The sequence below is a fragment of the Prionailurus bengalensis genome, chromosome D1 (assembly GCF_016509475.1).
Source record: "Prionailurus bengalensis isolate Pbe53 chromosome D1, Fcat_Pben_1.1_paternal_pri, whole genome shotgun sequence".
NCBI lineage: Eukaryota > Metazoa > Chordata > Mammalia > Carnivora > Felidae > Prionailurus > Prionailurus bengalensis.
In genome coordinates this window covers 61,041,083-61,059,366 of record NC_057346.1, presented here as the reverse complement: position 1 = coordinate 61,059,366, position 18,284 = coordinate 61,041,083, and the positions used below count along the sequence as shown (strand labels likewise).

Below are 18,284 nucleotides of genomic sequence, written 5' to 3'. Positions count from 1 at the left end.
CTTAACCACAATGAAATCTCAGTGAATGACACAGAACAAGCAGAATGAATCAACAAGGAATCACGCCATATGTTAATTGCTTTACAATATCATCTTTCCAACATGTTTATTAAGATTGAAGAATCAGCCTTGCAATGTTTTTGGATTAAGATTTAAGAGTACGGCTCATGTATAAATATAAAATTGTATTCTAAGTGTCCACTTTCACCTAGCTTGCTTTAACCAGCCTCATGAACACAATATATGCTTGTCAATTTCATCATACTTAAAGTGATATCCTATATATTCATTTGAGAATTAACAGTATACATTTATATAACAATTGGATAGCAATCAGAAGTGACAGAGGGTTGCCTCTTCATTTAAAATAGTGCTCTCCAGGGGTGCCTGGGTGGCTCAGTCGTTTACATGTCCAACTCTTGATCTCAGCTCAGGTCATGATCTTGTGGGTTCATGAGTTCAAATCTCACATTGAGCTATGCACTGTCAGTATAGAGCTTGCTTGGGATTCTCTCTCTCTCTCCCTCTCCCTCTCTCTCTCTCTCTCTCTCTCTCTCTCTCTCCTTTCCCTGGTATCCCCCCCCCCACCAAGAATAAATCGATAATCTTAAAAAAATAAATAAAATAGTGCTCTCCAATTCATAGTTTTGACTTTTATTAAATATGCCTATGCCCTCAGGAACTAAAATTGAAATGGACAACGATATGAGCACACATAGAACCAATAAAACAAACAATAAACACATGCAATGTTAACAAAAATATAAGAAGAATTTAATTCATTCACCCATTTCATTTGTTTCAGTATTTGCTTCCTGAGCATTAAAAATATCACTGTCTATGTTATACATCATAGAAAGTTTCCTGTCTTCCCGGTTTCTGTGGGAGTTCTAAATGTCATAACTCTTTATAATGTATATGATTTGCCTCTCTCTCAGGCACAGATATAAACCCTGACTAAGACCAATTTTCAGGGGTGCATGAGTGGCTCAGTCAGTTAAGCATGTGACTCTTGATTTCGGCTCTGACTCTTGATTTTGGCTCAGGTCATGATCCCAACAGTCATGAGATGGAGCCCTGATTGGGGTCCACACTGGACATGGAGCCTGCTTAGGATTCTCTCCCTCTCTCATTCTGTCCCCCGCTCATGCCCATGCTCTCTCTCTCATAAATAAGTAAGTAAGTAAATAAATAAATAAATAAAGCAAACAAGCCAAGGTGCCTGAGTGGCTCAGTTGGGTAAGCGATGAACTCTTGATTTTGGCTTAGGTGATGATCTCACAGTCATGAGATTGAGACCCTGCATCAGGTTCTGCTCTGGGCATAGAGTCTGCTTGAGATTATTCCTCCTCCCTCTGCCCCTCTCTCCTTCTCATGCTCTCTCTCTAAAAGTAAATAAATAAATAGATAAAATTTAAAAGGACTAATTTTCTTTTTTTTTTTATGAAATTTATTGAAAAATTGGTTTCCATACAACACCCAGTGCTCATCCCAAAAGGTGCCCTCCTCAATACCCATCACCGACCCTCTCCTCCCTCCCACCCCCATCAACCCTCAATTTGTTCTCAGTTTTTAACAGTCTCTTATGCTTTGGCTCTCTCCCATTCTAACCTCTTTTTTTTTTTTCCTACCCCTCCCCCATGGGTTCCTGTGAGGTTTCTCAGGATCCACATAAGAGTGAAACCATATGGTATCTGTCTTTCTCTGTATGGCTTATTTCACTTAGCATCACACTCTCCAGTTCCATCCACGTTGATACAAAAGGCCATATTTCATTTTTCTCATTGCCACGTAATATTCCATTGTGTATATAAACCACAATTTCTTTATCCATTCATCGGTTGATGCACATTTAGGCTCTTTCCATAATTTGGCTATTGTTGAGAGTGCTGCTATGAACATTGGGGTACAAGTGGCCCTATGCATCAGTACTCCTGTATCCCTTGGATAAATTCCTAGCAGTGCTATTGCTGGGTCATAGGGTAGGTCTATTTTTAATTTTCTGAGGAACCTCCACACTGCTTTCCAGAGCGGCTGCACTAGTTTGCATTCCCACCAACAGTGCAAGAGGGTTCCCGTTTCTCCACATCCTTGCCACCATCTATAGTCTCCTGATTTGTTCATTTTGGCCGCTCTGACTGGCGTGAGGTGATACCTGAGTGTGGTTTTGATTTGTATTTCCCTGATAAGGAGCGACGTTGAGCATCTTTTCATGTGCCTGTTGGCCATCCGGATGTCTTCTTTAGAGAAGTGTCTATTCATGTTTTCTGCCCATTTCTTCACTGGGTTATTTGTTTTTTGGGTGTGGAGTTTGGTGAGCTCTTTATAGATTTTGGATACTAGCCCTTTGTCTGATATGTCATTTGCAAATATCTTTTCCCATTCCGTTGGTTGCCTTTTACTTTTGTTGGTTGTTTCCTTTGCTGTGCAGAAGCTTTTTATCTTCATAAGGTCCCAGGAATTCACTTTTGCTTTTAATTCCCTTGCCTTTGGGGATGTGTCGAGTAAGAGATTGCTACGGCTGAGGTCAGAGAGGTCTTTTCCGGCTTTCACCTCTAAGGTTTTGATGGTTTCCTGTCTCACATTTAGGTCCTTTATCCATTTTGAGTTTATTTTTGTGAATGGTGTGAGAAAGTGGTCTAGTTTCAACCTTCTGCATGTTGCTGTCCAGTTCTCCCAGCACCATTTGTTAAAGAGGCTGTCTTTTTTCCATTGGATGTTCTTTCCTGCTTTGTCAAAGATGAGTTGGCCATACGTTTGTGGGTCTAGTTCTGGGGTTTCTATTCTATTCCATTGGTCTATGTGTCTGTTTTTGTGCCAATACCATGCTGTCTTGATGATGACAGCTTTGTAGTAGAGGCTAAAGTATGGGATTGTGATGCCTCCTGCTTTGGTCTTCTTCTTCAAAATTCCTTTGGCTATTCGGGGCCTTTTGTGGTTCCATATGAATTTTAGGATTGCTTGTTCTAGTTTCGAGAAGAATGCTGGTGCAATTTTGATTGGGATTGCATTGAATGGGTAGATGGCTTTGGGTAGTATTGACATTTTGACAATATTTATTTTTCCAATCCATGAGCAGGGAATGTCTTTCCATTTCTTTAAATCTTCTTCAATTTCCTTCATAAACTTTCTATAGTTTTCAGCATACAGATCCTTTACATCTTTGGTTAGATTTATTCCTAGGTATTTTATGCTTCTTGGTGCAATTGTGAATGGGATCAGTTTCTTTCTTTGTCTTTCTGTTGCTTCATTGTTAGTGTATAAGAATGCAACTGATTTCTGTACATTGATTTTGTATCCTGCAACTTTGCTGAATTCATGTATCAGTTCTAGCAGACTTTTGGTGGAGTCTATTGGATTTTCCATGTATAATATCATGTCATCTGCAAAAAGCGAAAGCTTGACTTCATCTTTGCCAATTTTGATGCCTTTGATTTCCTTTTGTTGTCTGATTGCTGATGCTAGAACTTCCAGCACTATGTTAAACAACAGCGGTGAGAGTGGGCATCCTTGTCGTGTTCCTGATCTCAGGGAAAAAGCTCTCAGTTTTTCCCCGTTGAGGATGATGTTAGCTGTGGGCTTTTCATAAATGGCTTTTATGATCTTTAAGTATGTTCCTTCTATCCCAACTTTCTCAAGGGTTTTTATTAAGAAAGGGTGCTGGATTTTGTCGAAGGCCTTTTCTGCATCGATTGACAGGATCATATGGTTCTTCTCTTTTTTTTTGTTAATGTGATGTATCACGTTGATTGATTTGCGAATGTTGAACCAGCCCTGCATCCCAGGAATGAATCCCACTTGATCATGGTGAATAATTCTTTTTATATGCCGTTGAATTCGATTTGCTAGTATCTTATTGAGAATTTTTGCATCCATATTCATCAGGGATATTGGCCTGTAGTTCTCTTTTTTTACTGGGTCTCTGTCTGGCTTAGGAATCAAAGTAATACTGGCTTCATAGAATGAGTCTGGAAGTTTTCCTTCCCTTTCTATTTCTGGGAATAGCTTGAGAAGGATAGGTATTATCTCTGCTTGAAACGTCTGGTAGAACTCCCCTGGGAAGCCATCTGGTCCTGGACTCTTATTTGTTGGGAGATTTTTGATAACCGATTCAATTTCTTCGCTGGTTATGGGTCTGTTCAAGCTTTCTATTTCCTCCTGATTGAGTTTTGGAAGCGTGTGGGTGTCCAGAAATTTGTCCATTTCTTCCAGGTTGTCCAATTTGTTGGCATATAATTTTTCATAGTATTCCCTGATAATTGTTTGTATCTCTGAGGGATTGGTTGTAATAATTCCATTTGCATTCATGATTTTATCTATTTGGGTCATCTCCCTTTTCTTTTTGGAAGCCTGGCTAGAGGTTTGTCAATTTTGTTTATTTTTTCAAAAAACCAACTCTTGGTTTCGTTGATCTGCTCTACACTTTTTTTAGATTCTATATTGTTTATTTCTGCTCTGATCTTTATTATTTCTCTTCCTCTGCTGGGTTTAGGCTGCCTTTGCTGTTCTGCTTCTAGTTCCTTTAGGTGTGCTGTTAGATTTTGTATTTGGGATTTTTCTTGTTTCTTGAGATAGGCCTGGATTGCAATGTATTTTCCTCTCAGGACTGCCTTTGCTGCGTCCCAAAGCGTTTGGATTGTTGTATTTTCCTTTTCATTTGTTTCCATATATTTTTTAATTTCTTCTCTAATTGCCTGGTTGACCCACTCATTCGTTAGTAGGGTGTTCTTTAACCTCCATGCTTTTGGAGGTTTTCCAGACTTTTTTCTGTGGTTGATTTCAAGCTTCATAGCATTGTGGTCTGAAAGTAAGCATGGCATAATTTCAATTCTTGTAAACTTATGAAGGGCTGTTTTGTGACCCAGTATATGATCTATCTTGGAGAATGTTCCATGTGCACTCGAGAAGAAAGTATATTCTGTTGCTTTGGGATGCAGACGTCTAAATATATCTGTCAAGTCCATCTGATCCAATGTGTCATTCAGGGCCCTTGTTTCTTTATTGACCGTGTGTCTAGATGATCTATCCATTTCTGTAAGTGGGGTGTTAAAGTCCCCTGCAATTACCACATTCCTATCGATAACGTTGCTTATGTTTATGAGTAATTGTTTTATATATTTGGGGGCTCCGGTATTCGGTGCATAGACATTTATAATGGTTAGCTCTTCCTGATGGATAGACCCTGTAACTATTATATAATGTCCTTCTTCATCTCTTGTTACAGCCTTTAATTTAAAGTCTAGTTTGTCTGATATAAGTATGGCTACTCCAGCTTTCTTTTGGCTTCCAGTAGCATGATAAATAGTTCTCCATCCCCTCACTCTCAATCTAAAGGTGTCCTCAGGTCTAAAATGAGTCTCTTGTAGACAGCAAATAGATGGGTCTTGTTTTTTTATCCATTCTGATACCCTATGTCTTTTGGTTGGTGCATTTAATCCATTTACATTCAGTGTTATTATGGAAAAATACGGGTTTAGAGTCATTGTGATATCTATGTTTTATGCTTGTAGTGATGTCTCTGGGACTTTGTCTCGCAGGGTCCCCCTTAGGATCTCTTGTAGGGCTGCTTTAGTGGTGACAAATTCCTTCAGTTTTTGTTTGTTTGGGAAGACCTTTATCTCTCCTTCTATTCTAAATGACAGACTTGCTGGATAAAGGATTCTTGGCTGCATATTTTTTCTGTCTAGCACCCTGAAAATCTCGTGCCAATTCTTTCTGGCCTGCCAAGTTTCAAAAGAGAGATCAGTCACGAGTCTTATAGGTCTCCCTTTATATGTGAGGGCACGTTTACCCCTTGCTGCTTTCAGAATTTTCTCTTTATCCTTGTATTTTGCCAGTTTCACTATGATATGTCGTGCAGAAGATCGATTCAAGTTACGTCTGAAGGGAGTTCTCTGTGCCTCTTGGATTTCAATGCCTTTTTCCTTCCCCAGTTCAGGGAAGTTCTCAGCTATGATTTCTTCAAGTACCCCTTCAGCACCCCTCCCTCTCTCTTCCTCCTCTGGGATACCAATTATGCGTATATTATTTCTTTTTAGTGTATCACTTAGTTCTCTAATTTTCCCCTCATACTCCTGGATTTTTTTATCTCTCTTTTTCTCAGCTTCCTCTTTTTCCATAACTTTATCTTCTAGTTCACCTATTCTCTCCTCTGCCTCTTCAAGCCGAGCTGTGGTGGTTTCCATTTTGTTATGCATTTCGTTTAAAGCGTTTTTCAGCTCCTCGTGACTGTTCCTTAGTCCCTTGATCTCTGTAGCAAGAGATTCTCTGCTGTCCTGTATACTGTTTTCAAGCCCAGCGATTAATTTTATGACTATTATTCTAAATTCACTTTCTGTTATATTATTTAAATCCTTTTTGATCAGCTCATTAGCTGTTGTTATTTCCTGGAGATTCTTCTGAGGGGAATTCTTCTGCTTGGTCATTTTGGATAGTCCCTGGCGTGGTGAAGACCTGCAGGGCCCTTCCCCTGTGCTGTGGTGTATAACTGGAGTTGGTGGGCGGGGCCGCAGTCAGACCTGATGTCTGCCCCCAGCCCACCTCTGGGGCCACAGTCAGACTGGTGTGTGCTTTCTCTTCCCCTCTCCTAGGGGCGGGATTCACTGTGGGGTGGTGTGGCTCGTCTGGGCTACTTGCCCCCTGCCAGGCTTGTGATGCTGGGGATCTGGCGTATTAGCTGGGGTGGGTAGGCAAGGTGCACGGGGGCAGGAAGGGCAGGCTTAGCTCGCTTCTCCTTAGGTGATCTACTTCAGGAGGGGCCCTGTGGCAGCGGGAGGGAGTCAAATCCGCTGCCGGCGGTTTGGCTCCGCAGAAGCGCAGAGTTGGGTGTTTGCGCGGAGCGAGAAATTTCCCTGGCAGGAACCGGTTCTCTTTGGGATTTCGGCTGGGGGATGGGCGGGGGAGATGGCGCTGGCAAGCGCCTTTTTCCCCACCAAACTGAGCTCTGTTGTCAGGGGGCTCAGCAGCTCTCCCTCCCTTTGTCCTCCAGCCTTCCCGCTTTCCGAGCAGAGCTGTTAACTTATGACCTCCCCGACGCTAAGTCGCGCTTGTTGTGGGAACACAGTCCGTCAGGCCCCTCCGCTTTTGCAAGCCAGACTCGGGGGCTCTGCTTGGCCGGCGAGCTGCCCCTCCGCCCCGGCTCCCTCCCGCCAGCCCGTGGAGCGCGCACCGCCTCGCCGCCCTTCCTACCCTCTTCCGTGTGCCTCTCGTCTGCGTTTGGCTCCAGCGACTCCATTCTGCTAATTTCTGGCGGTTTTCTGGGTTATTTAGGCAGGTGTAGATGGAATCTAAGTGATCAGCAGGACGTGCGGTGAGCCCAGCGTCCTCCTAAGCCGCCATCTTGCCTCCCTATCCCTGAGTTCAAAAGGACTAATTTTCAAAAAAGGTAAAAATAATAGCTCTCACAATGGCATAAAATGAACATCCATTAGAGATCTAATTTAACTTATTTTTAATGAAAGAACCAGGCAAATAATACAAAATATTCAAAGGAGATCCCATATAAAAGATATATTTATAGATAGGAATGCTGACATTATTTGGCAAATGACTACAAATAGTCTCTTTCACTTTGTGAGACATGCCTATTGACCCTCCACCAGTCAGAATTTATTTGCTGATCTACCTACCTGAATTACTTTGTTGCTGTTAGTATCTACAACTTACAGAGACTTACAGAGCTGGAAAATAGCTCAAAAGCATTGAAAATACCAAGTCCCTGCATATCAAAATCAGATAACCCATAAGAACATGCTATAAAAATGTAGCTTCCCACAGAAGCACACATTTTCCTGTATAGTCTCCCCCATTTTAAATAAAATATAATTTCAGGGGTGCCTGGGTGGCTCAGTCAGTTAAATCTCTGACTTAGGCTCAGGTCATGATCTCACAGTTTGTGAGTTCAAGGCCTGCATTGGGCTCTGTGCTGACAGCTCAGAGCCTGGAGCCTGCTTCTGATACTGCGTGTTCCCTCTCTGTCTGCCCTTCCCTTGCTCACACTCTGTCCCTCTCTCTGTCTCTCAAAAATGAATAAACATTAAAAAATTAAATTAAATTAAATATAATTTCAAAGAAAGATTATTCTTGATTGGGCTTTCATTAGATTTTATCTCAGTATTTACACAGATGCAGAAAGAATGATGATATACCAGATGGGCCTTCTTAAGTTTGCAGTGCTAGAGATTTCCATACAGAATCAGATTAGATGTTTAAAAGCTGCTATCATATGCTATATCCAGAATAGGGAGCTATAACCAAGAAATTGTCTTCACCAAATTACTCCTTCAGGTATGTATACATTTGGGCAGTATTTCCTTTACTCAGATCCCCCAAATGTCCCCGTATCGTGTCCTGTCATGGAAGTGATCTCCCTTACCAGTTTTACCGGCTATGCCTATAAACCAAGTAACAGGGTGATTTATTTGAGAGGGCTTTGTCAGCACAGATTTTATACAGTCAAACTTCGTTCACTAAAAGTCACTAGTCATACTTGATTAAATGAGCAACATTTTCAAATATGACATTCTAGGACAGGACTTGGTTGCATAACCAATCCTCCAAATCATACCTTGGTGAAAAGAGGACAGGATCTTATTGCACCTATGCAAATACACATAGTATGAAAAGCAAAGACACTCAATAAGAGTTCCTCAGCACTGAGGATTCAATGAGAATCTGTTATAACTTCAAAATGTTTCATTGCATTTTACAAAAGCAGAGTCTACTAGATTATGATTGGTTGGAAATAGCTTAAGAGAAAGAGAAAAATCCTCCTTATATATTCAGAAAATAGAACAAGATGATAACATTAACAATATTCCAAACAACATATTAGGATGCTACCCATCAGTTCAGCCAGTCCTACGCAATGAACTCTTCTGTTGGATCTTGGGTTAACAGTCTCATGAAATATTGTCTATTGAATGAAAAGAGTTCTGGAAATCACAACTCAACCCACTGAAAGTTACCTAAGACTCTGTCCTTTGAAGTTTGAAGTATTGGGTGCAGTCCTTTTCCACAAGCTCTGCCTGGGTCCTTTCATACTGAATATAAAACTCTGGACTGTTGCTAACTGTAGAGCTTTCATGAATGCATCAGAGTCAAACAAAAACTATTGTTTTAAGATATTGATTTTAGGGGCGCCTGGGTGGCTCAGTCGGTTAAGCGTCCGACTTCGGCTCAGGTCACGATCTCACGGCTCGTGAATTGGAGCCCCGCGTCGGGCTCTGTGCTGACAGCTCAGAGCCTGGAACCTGTTTCAGATTCTGTGTCTCCCTCTCTCTCTCTCTGACCCTCCCCCGTTCATGCTCTGTCTCTCTCTGTCTCAAAAGTAAATAAACGTTAAAAAAAAATTTTTAATTAAAAAAGTTAAAAAAGATACTGATTTTAAGCTAATGGAAGAGTGTTACATTTATCTTAAAATGCTCATTGTTAAGTCTAATGAGAGCTCATAGTACATATAATGCAACTGACAATTTCACTTTTACAGTGAAAACAATACTCATATATGACATAATAATCATAGGAACTAATACACATACTATACGAAGAAAATGCAAAGACTATACCATGAATATCAAGTAAAGAGATTCAGTGGCTCTAGAGTAGGCCTAGAAATCTCTATGTTTATAAAATTCCACAGTGAAGTCTGAATGCAGTTGCAAACTATCATATTTGAAAATACTAGATGCAAATTTAATGTTCAAAACCTTGTCAGTTTGTAGAAGGAAACACACATAAGTTTAAGGGGGTAAAGTGTAGTGAAGGAGGCAGACACATACAGGCATAGTTATCAGACACTGTGAAACTGTTCTAAGAGTATTCACATGATGCTCTTGACCTTTGAAGACAGGAGCATATTCTGCCAGAGGGGGCAGAGGAGGCTTAAGGGGTGTTTTGCTAAAAGGATTAGTTCATCTCATTTACAGGGGGTTGGATGACTCTCCTGGGTTCTTGAGGTTTCACCTCCAGGGAGTTTTCTTTTTCTCTGGGTACAGCCTGCTGAGCTGGAATCCCCAACGCTTTCTGGGCGAGTAGGAAAGCAGCAGGAAGGCAGGACTAGACTCTGCAGGTCAGGATGGACTGTTGTGCCTACATAGCAGTGAAATTCTGGTGACTGCATGCCACCTCCATTTCCTCTTTACTCTGCCATGTGGGTACAACCACTTACCAACTTACTGGTAAGTTTCCAAATGTTCATAGCTGCCACTTGCCTTTGTACCAGCTCAAGCAAAAATTTCACACGGTATCTGGCTGGCTGTGGTTTCCAAGTGATTAGGATGGACGCCATTACCCTAACCCTCTAAAAAGTCCAACAATTCTGTAAATGCATGGTAGAAGTCCAGAGTCCTGCTAAATGATAGCAACCAGTCAAGTCTAGGCCAGAATCACTAACCTGGCACAGAGAGAAATTCAGAGGCAGGTACTGGAACCTGGCTGGCTGTGGGGTGACATGTTTGCTGAATGGTAGAGTTATTGCCTCACAGGTTAGTATAGGTGTTTCTGGGTGCAGACATGCAAAACTACTGAGTTTGCAGGGGCATCAGTGAGAAGGCTATAGGGACCACTATTGCTCTATTGTCTGTCCTAACTTAGCATGCTTCTTTATAGGTTTAAATATCTCTTTACATTTTCTCTCTATATATGAACAGAAAGGAACTGTACAATTCTAACAAAAAACTATGAGTTCACAGATTTTTAAGCAATGGTGTGATGGTGGGTATTGTATAAAATTCATTTTATGATTTAATTTATACATATAATTACATTTATAAATTTAATTTATACATACCTCTGCATTGAGGGTATAACTTTTCATTTATTTAGTGCACATCAAAACGATATCTGCTTATATGAGATTCTATGAAGCCAGAGGGAAGACAAAGAGCAGCAGTAACCTCACAGACAGCACAACCCCAGATGACAAAAACTTACCACCTAAGTTTCCTTCGAAGACATTTATTGTTGTAGCTCTTTTTTGATTGAGCTCTATAATGTGTTTTGAGATAACTTTTGCATAAAATGTGACATACAGGTCTACCTTCATCCTTTTAGATATGGATGTTAACCCTTTCTAGCCCCATTTTTTGAAAGAAAACTGTTTTTAAAAATTAATATTCATTTATAACTATAAATGCAATTGTACTAAGTGACATCCTTCTTTGATCCTATATTTCTCCAAACAGTTTTCAAACTTAAAGGCATGACAATCCTTAAAAAGATGGCTATAGAAGCTGTGAAATTTACTGCTTCCTTCTTGTATAATGAGATCAGGAAAAGCATTTAAAATATTTGAAATATCTATCTGCTAGCAATTACTGCATATTAATCTATATTCATGTTTCTTTTCATATCCTATCTATATGAGTCCTGCTATTACTCCTCCAAGTATATTATAAAATATGTTGTTTTAGTCCAAGAATTCTTATACAAAGAAAAAAAAGTGCAATCCTAAGATTTCACACCAACATTTTAAAGCATACGCTAACCTATTTAGGCCATTTCAGGAAGGCTCTTCTGAGATTCATATTATGAGCCCCTCACATTCCTGCAATGTCAGTCTTGAACACCTCTGAAATGGAAATCTCTACCTTCTTCCACATTGGGATCCCAGGCATGGAGCATGCTCACATTTGGGTCTAGATCCCCATTTGCTTCATGTACCTCCTTGCCATCCTGGGGAACTGCACTGTCCTATTTTTCATAAAAACAGAGACCTCTCTGCATGCTCCAATGTATTATTTTCTCTGCATGCTGGCCTTTTCTGACCTGGGATTTTCCATCTCCTCCCTTCCAACCATGCTGAGAATCTTCTTGTTCAATGCCACTGGAATTTCCCCCAATGGCTGCTTTGCCCAAGAGTTTTTCATTCATGGATTCTCAGCTATAGAGTCATCAGTTCTTCTCATCATGTCCATAGATCACTTCATAGCCATCTACAGCTCTCTGAGATACACCTCCATCCTGACCAGTGCCAGAGTCTTTAAAATCGGCCTCATATTTGCTGCATTATGTATCATGTTTGTCCTCCCTTTCCCCTTTATTCTAAAGAGGCTGAAATTCTGTAGGAAAAGCCTTCTATCCCACTCCTACTGCTTCCACCTGAATGTCATGAAGCTGGCCTGTTCTGACAACAGGGTCAATGTTATCTATGGACTCTTTGTGGCTCTTACATCCTTATTGTACTTGGGGTGCATTTCTGTGTCTTACATGTTGATCTTGAAACTTATTCTAGGCATTGCCTCACACAAGGGCCACCTCAAGGTTCTCAACACCTGCATCTCCCACATCTGTGCTGTGTTCATCTTCTATGTGCCTTGGCCGCCCTTCATCGCTTTGCCAAAAAATGTTTCCCCAGTCATTAGGGCCATTATAGCTGATATTTTCCTTCTGGTACCCTCTAATGAATCCCATTGTGTACTCAGTGATGAGTCAGCAGATTAGAAATCGGATCCTGGCAAAACTATGTGATAACAAGGTTGATGAGCATTGTCAGCCACAATGAAAACTCAACTCAGCAATTTCTGAACAATTGTAGGAACCTGAAGATAGTAATGACAGAATAGACTGAACGCAAAGCTACACTGCCTATACTAAGTTGGCCCTCAAATGTCAAGTTATTGATTGAATTAAGCAGCAACAAAGTCTAGATAAGATGTCTTAGGCGTTAGGCGTGGGGTTATAGTCTTCTTATATCTAATTGTCCCACCTCTTTTCTGATTGCTATTTCTCTATGCAACCACCTATCTATCAACCTTAATAGCAGTGCAGTCCTAATTAGGACTTAAAAGATTTTTAAAATATGATTCTAAACAAAAATAGAAAAAAAATAAAATAACATGTCTGTGGCTTTAATTATCACAGGCATAATCAGCAGTGACTAAAATGTGCTGGAAGATTAAGCTCACACACTTACCCACAAAAGAATCAGCAAGTTCTGAATATCTAGTGTCTATGCGTTTGTGTGTGTGTGTGTGTGTGTATGTGTGTGTGTGTGTGATCAGCAATTCATATAATCTATTAAAAATTCTCTGCCCTATAGGACTGTGAGATGTGTTTGGAGAGGTAAGGCTCACATACATAAAATAATTTAAATTAAATTCAAAACATAGATAAGCAGATATTTCACTTATTTATATTTTCAATAGTTTGCAATAGACTCCACAAATGACCTCCTTTAAGTGTATATTACTTAACTATGCTTTACCTAAGTCTGCACAACATTCTTTGTTTACTACTGTTATGATACTAAACAATAGTATTTTTAAATTTTTAAATTTAAATCTAAATTTTTAAACAGTATTTTAAATTTATTTTAAATTGTCTATATTTTTAATCAATGTATGAGTGACTTAAGAAGCAGAGTTTCATGAGGTGCCTGGGTGGCGCAGTTGGTTGGGCGTCTGACTTCAGTTCAGGTCATGATCTCACGGTTCCTGAGTTCAAGCCCTGTGTCTCGTGAGTTCCAGCCCTGTGTCAGGCTCTGTGCTGACAGCTCAGAGCCTGGAGCCTGCTTCAGATTCTGTGTCTCCCTCTCTCTGTACCCCTCCCCCACTCACATTCTGTCTCTCTCTCTCAAAAATAAAGATTAAAAAAATATTTTTAAATAAATAAAAAAAAAGAAGCAGAGTTTCACTTCTGTCTTTGTCAATACCCAGCAAAGGACCTGGAATATCCTAGTTGTTCGTGTGTTTATTAAACATTTTATGTTAAGAGCAAATTTTCTATTTGACAAAGCCCTGCTATGGAATCTAGATGATTTTTCTGTACCTGTAGAAGGCGGAGTGGCTTTATAGCCTTAGAAATCACTTTAATAAGAGCTGTATGATAAATCACTAAAATACAAGTATAAATATTTTTATGTCTATCAGCGTTCTTATTTGGAAGTTTGCTTTCACCATTTCCCTTGATTAAGAGAACAAAATAGTTCTAAGTGTTTATGAAGGATGTGCATGCTTGCTCTAGAGGTTCTAGGAAAAGCAGGCTCCTCTTAGATAGTTTGGGAACACTGGTAGCCTTAAGGGGACTAGATCTACACATCCTTTAATGAAAAAGATACAGTTGAATTACTGTTCTGTTAATATACAGAAGAACAACAAATAAGTACATGCAAATACATGTAAATATTTACATGCAGAGATACCTGTACATGTGGTTGTAAAGCCTAAACAGGTGGATTTGGCCATCCTTAGATGATTAGGTCAAATGTGAATATGTGCCTTTCATAACTGTATCACTGTGAAAAAACATCAAAACTGCTGTACTTTTCCATTTTTACTGTATTTCATTTGCAATCTACTTTTCATAAACTTTGTAATACTTAAAAAATAACATGGTTCTAATCAATTTTGCAAATATGAATAAAATGTATGATAGTAAATCCAAAGAATCAAAGTAAACTATGTCTAGGGAACCCTGTTAATGTGGAACTCACCTATTCTACAAATTAACTAACTGGAACAGAAAGGAAAATAAAAGCTATGTAAATAGTACTTAGACATCATTTTTAAAATGGAGTAATCTGGGTATCATAATCCCAGATTTCAAAATATACTACAAAGTGGTAGTTATCAAAATAGTATGGTACTAGCACAAAAATAGACCCATAGATCAAAGTAACAAAACAAAGAGCCCAGAAATACAACCATACTTATGGGGTCAATTAATACCATAATGAAAGCAAAAATGTACAATGAAAAAAGATAATCTCTTTAACAAATGGGTATTGGGAAAACTGGACAGCGATATGCAAAAGAATGAAACTGGCTGCTTTCTTACACCATACACAAAAATAAACTCAAAATGGATTAAGGGTCTAAATGTGAGACATGAAACCAAAAAAACTCCTAGAAGAAAACATAGGCAGTAATTTCTTTGACATCATCTATAGAAACATTTTTCTACATATGTATCCTCATGGCAAAGGAAACAAAAGCAAAATTAAACTGTTAGACCCTAATCCAAAATAAAAAGCTTTTGCACAGTAAAGAAAACTATCAATAAAAAAAAGGAAATTTACTGAATGGGAGAAGATATTTGCAAATGATATGTATTTTAAGGGTTTAATAGACAAAACAGATAAAGAACTTATAGAACCCAACACATAAAAACAAATAATGTGATTAAAAATGACCAGAGGAGGGGCGCCTGGGTGGCTCAGTGGGTTAAGGGCCCGACTTCAGCTCAGGTCACGATCTCGCGGTCCATGAGTTAGAGCCCCGTGTCAGGCTCTGGGCTGATGGTCAGAGCCTGGAGCCTGCTTCTGATTCTGTGTCTCCCTCTCTCTCTGCCCCTCCCCCATTCATGCTCTGTCTCTCTCTCTGTCTCAAAAATAAATAAACGTTAAAAAAAAAAATTGACCAGAGGACCTGAAGAGACATTTTCCAAAAAAGGCATACAAATGGCCAACAGACATGTGAAAAGATGCTCAACATTACTAATCATCTGGGAAAGGCAAATCACAATTACCACGAGCCTTTACCTTATATCCACCAGAACAGCTAAAATCAAAAAGGCAAGTAATAACAAATGTTAGCAAGGATTCAGAGAAAAAAGAACCCCTGTGCACTGTTGGTGGGGATGTAAATTGGTTACAGCCACTGTGGAAAAAAAAGTATGAAGGTTCCTAAAAAAATTAAAAATAGAATTACCATATATAATCCAGTAATTCCGCTGCTGCATATTTACCCAAATAAACAAAAACACTAATCTGAAAAGAGATATGCACCCCTATATTTATTGCAACATTATTTGTAATAGCAAAGATAGGGAAGCAATCCAACTGTCCATTAATAGGTAAATGATAAAGAAAAAAAAAATATATATATGTATGTATACAAAAGAATATTACTCAGCTATAAAAAGAAAAGAATGAGATCTTGTTATTTGTAGCAAGGTATAATGCTAAGTGAAATAAAAAGTCAGTCAGATAAAGACAAACACTCATATATGGAATTTAAGAAACAAAACAAACGACCAAACATTAAAAAGGAGATAAAAACAAACCCAGATTCTTAGATACACAGAACAAACTGGTCACTACCAGAGGAAACAGGAATAAGTGAAATAGGTAAAGGGGATTAAGAGTACACTTATCTTGGGGCGCCTGGGTGGCTCAGTCGGTTAGGCATCCAGCTTCAGCTCAGGTCATGATCTCGCGGTCCGTGAGTTCAAGCCCCGCGTCAGGCTCTGTGCTGACAGCTCAGAGCCTGGAGCCTGTTTCAGATTCTGTGTCTCCCTCTCTCTCTGACCCTCCCCTGTTCATGCTGTGTCTCTCCCTGTCTCAAAAATAAATAAATGTTAAAAAAAAAATTTAAAAAAAAGTACACTTTGATGAGCACTTTCTTTAGAATTTAATTTTTAAGGGGCACCTGGGTGGGTCAGTCAGTTGAGCACCTGGCTTTTGATTTTGGCCCATGTCATAATCCCAGGGTTGTGGATGGAACCCCCTGTGTCCGGGTCTGTACTGAGTGTAGAGCCTGCTTAAGATTCTCTCTCTCTCTCTCTCTCTCTCTCTCTCTCTCTCTCTCACCCTAAAATAATTTTTTAAAGTGTTGAAAAAAGAATTTAATTTTTTAAATGGAGTAATATCAAATATATATAAGATCTCATCAGATCTATAGGATCTCACTAATCCCTGCTGAATTTAAACCTAATTCTAATATAAACGAATATCATTAATCCACACTCAACTCTGAAAATCAAAAAGCTTGCTTTAGTGAGGTACACACTCCAATACAAATGACAACAAACCAGATAATATTATCTCAAAAACAAAACATTTAGATATTAAAATGGCTCATGAATATGGAGTAAAAGTTATAGGAACCTGCAAGGGGGGTGGCTACAGCATACTTCAGTGCAGGAAAGAGGTCACCACTAACTCTAACTGTCTTCACCTCTCTTTTCTACTTTGTCAGTATTCTGAACGAAGCTAACCCACATGGTATGGTAAGTGGTCACAAGCTGGATAAACAAGCAGTGGGGACACTTCTTACATCTTATCTAACAGAGGAGAGATAACTCATATTATCATCTCCACTTAGAGATCTAGGGAAGGGGTTGAATACTGCTTTCTTAATATCCTAAAGAGAATGGACACTATATCCACGGAGACAAGTTTAATGCCAATCGCAAAATTAGTCATGTACAAAATTAGTCCTATGACACTACCTCAAACATTGTGATTGCAAATATAAAGTAAGGATTTCTCTTTCTAGAAAACTTGCTGAAATGGACTGGAATAAACCAAAGAAAAACAAATAAATGAAAATGATAGCAAACAAACCCAGTAGATGTCTACTAGAACTGCCAAAGTTGGCAGAATGATATCAGTGAGAAATAATATGTCAAAACCATTACTTAAGGAAAATGATTATTAAAATATACATGAGAAATGAGCTCTTATGATGGCCTATAGGGATTGTAGGGGTAGTTCCCAGAAAATACAAACATCATTACACGAGTAATTACAAACCAATGTATTTAGTAATAATCGTGAATCATTATGGAAAAATAGTCATCTCTGGAATCTTATGCTTAAGAATAGAGACAGGCATCCAGGTGTATGTTATCTTTTTAAAAATGTTTTTAATGTTTATTTATCCTTGAGAGAGAGAGAGAGAGGGAGAGAGAGAGAGAGAGACAGAACGTGAGTGGGGGAGGGACAGAGAGAGAGGGAGACACAGAATCCGGAGCAGGCGCCAGGCTCTGAGCTTGTCAGCACAGAGCCCGATGTGGGGCTTGAACCCATGAGCTGTGAGATCATGACCTGAGCCAAAGTCGGAGGCTCAACCCACTGAGTCACCCAGGTGCCCCTAGCTGTATGTTATTTTCACTGACAGCACCTATCCAAGAGTCATGAAACCCTCTTCCTGAATATAACTGAAGTTATATCTTTGTTTTAACTGTTCTTTCCTAATAAATGAACTTTACCTATATGTTTCCATTGAGGGATTGCTTAAACTGTCCCATCTGTTTGACATGCATATTTTTATTAACATTTGGTGCATAGAGCCAAGAAACTTCAATTAACCTGTAATGTCTTTTTATTATTAAAAAATGCTTTAAACTTATATGATCAAATGTTAATAATTATGATATATATGCATAATTAATCCTATTGCCTATTAATATTCTATCTTTGAATAATAATCTATATATGGATAAAACTTTCAAAATAAGATTATATAAATTATGCATGCAAAAACATAAATAATGCCAGCTTACACAGTAAAAGTCCATATGAACAGATGTTAGATTTACCACAATCTATCCTTTTACTTCAT

At 39.1% G+C, this 18,284-nt stretch overlaps 1 protein-coding gene across 1 annotated transcript; it reads left to right on the top strand.

Moving 5' to 3' along the window:
• The first annotated feature begins 11,542 nt into the window (after positions 1-11,542).
• On the top strand, positions 11,543-12,804 carry LOC122483443 (olfactory receptor 51A7-like). The gene has a single exon (XM_043580449.1). It carries the CDS (start codon positions 11,656-11,658, stop codon positions 12,439-12,441), a length of 786 nt encoding a protein of 261 aa, XP_043436384.1. The 5' UTR covers positions 11,543-11,655; the 3' UTR covers positions 12,442-12,804.
• The last annotated feature ends 5,480 nt before the right edge of the window (positions 12,805-18,284 follow it).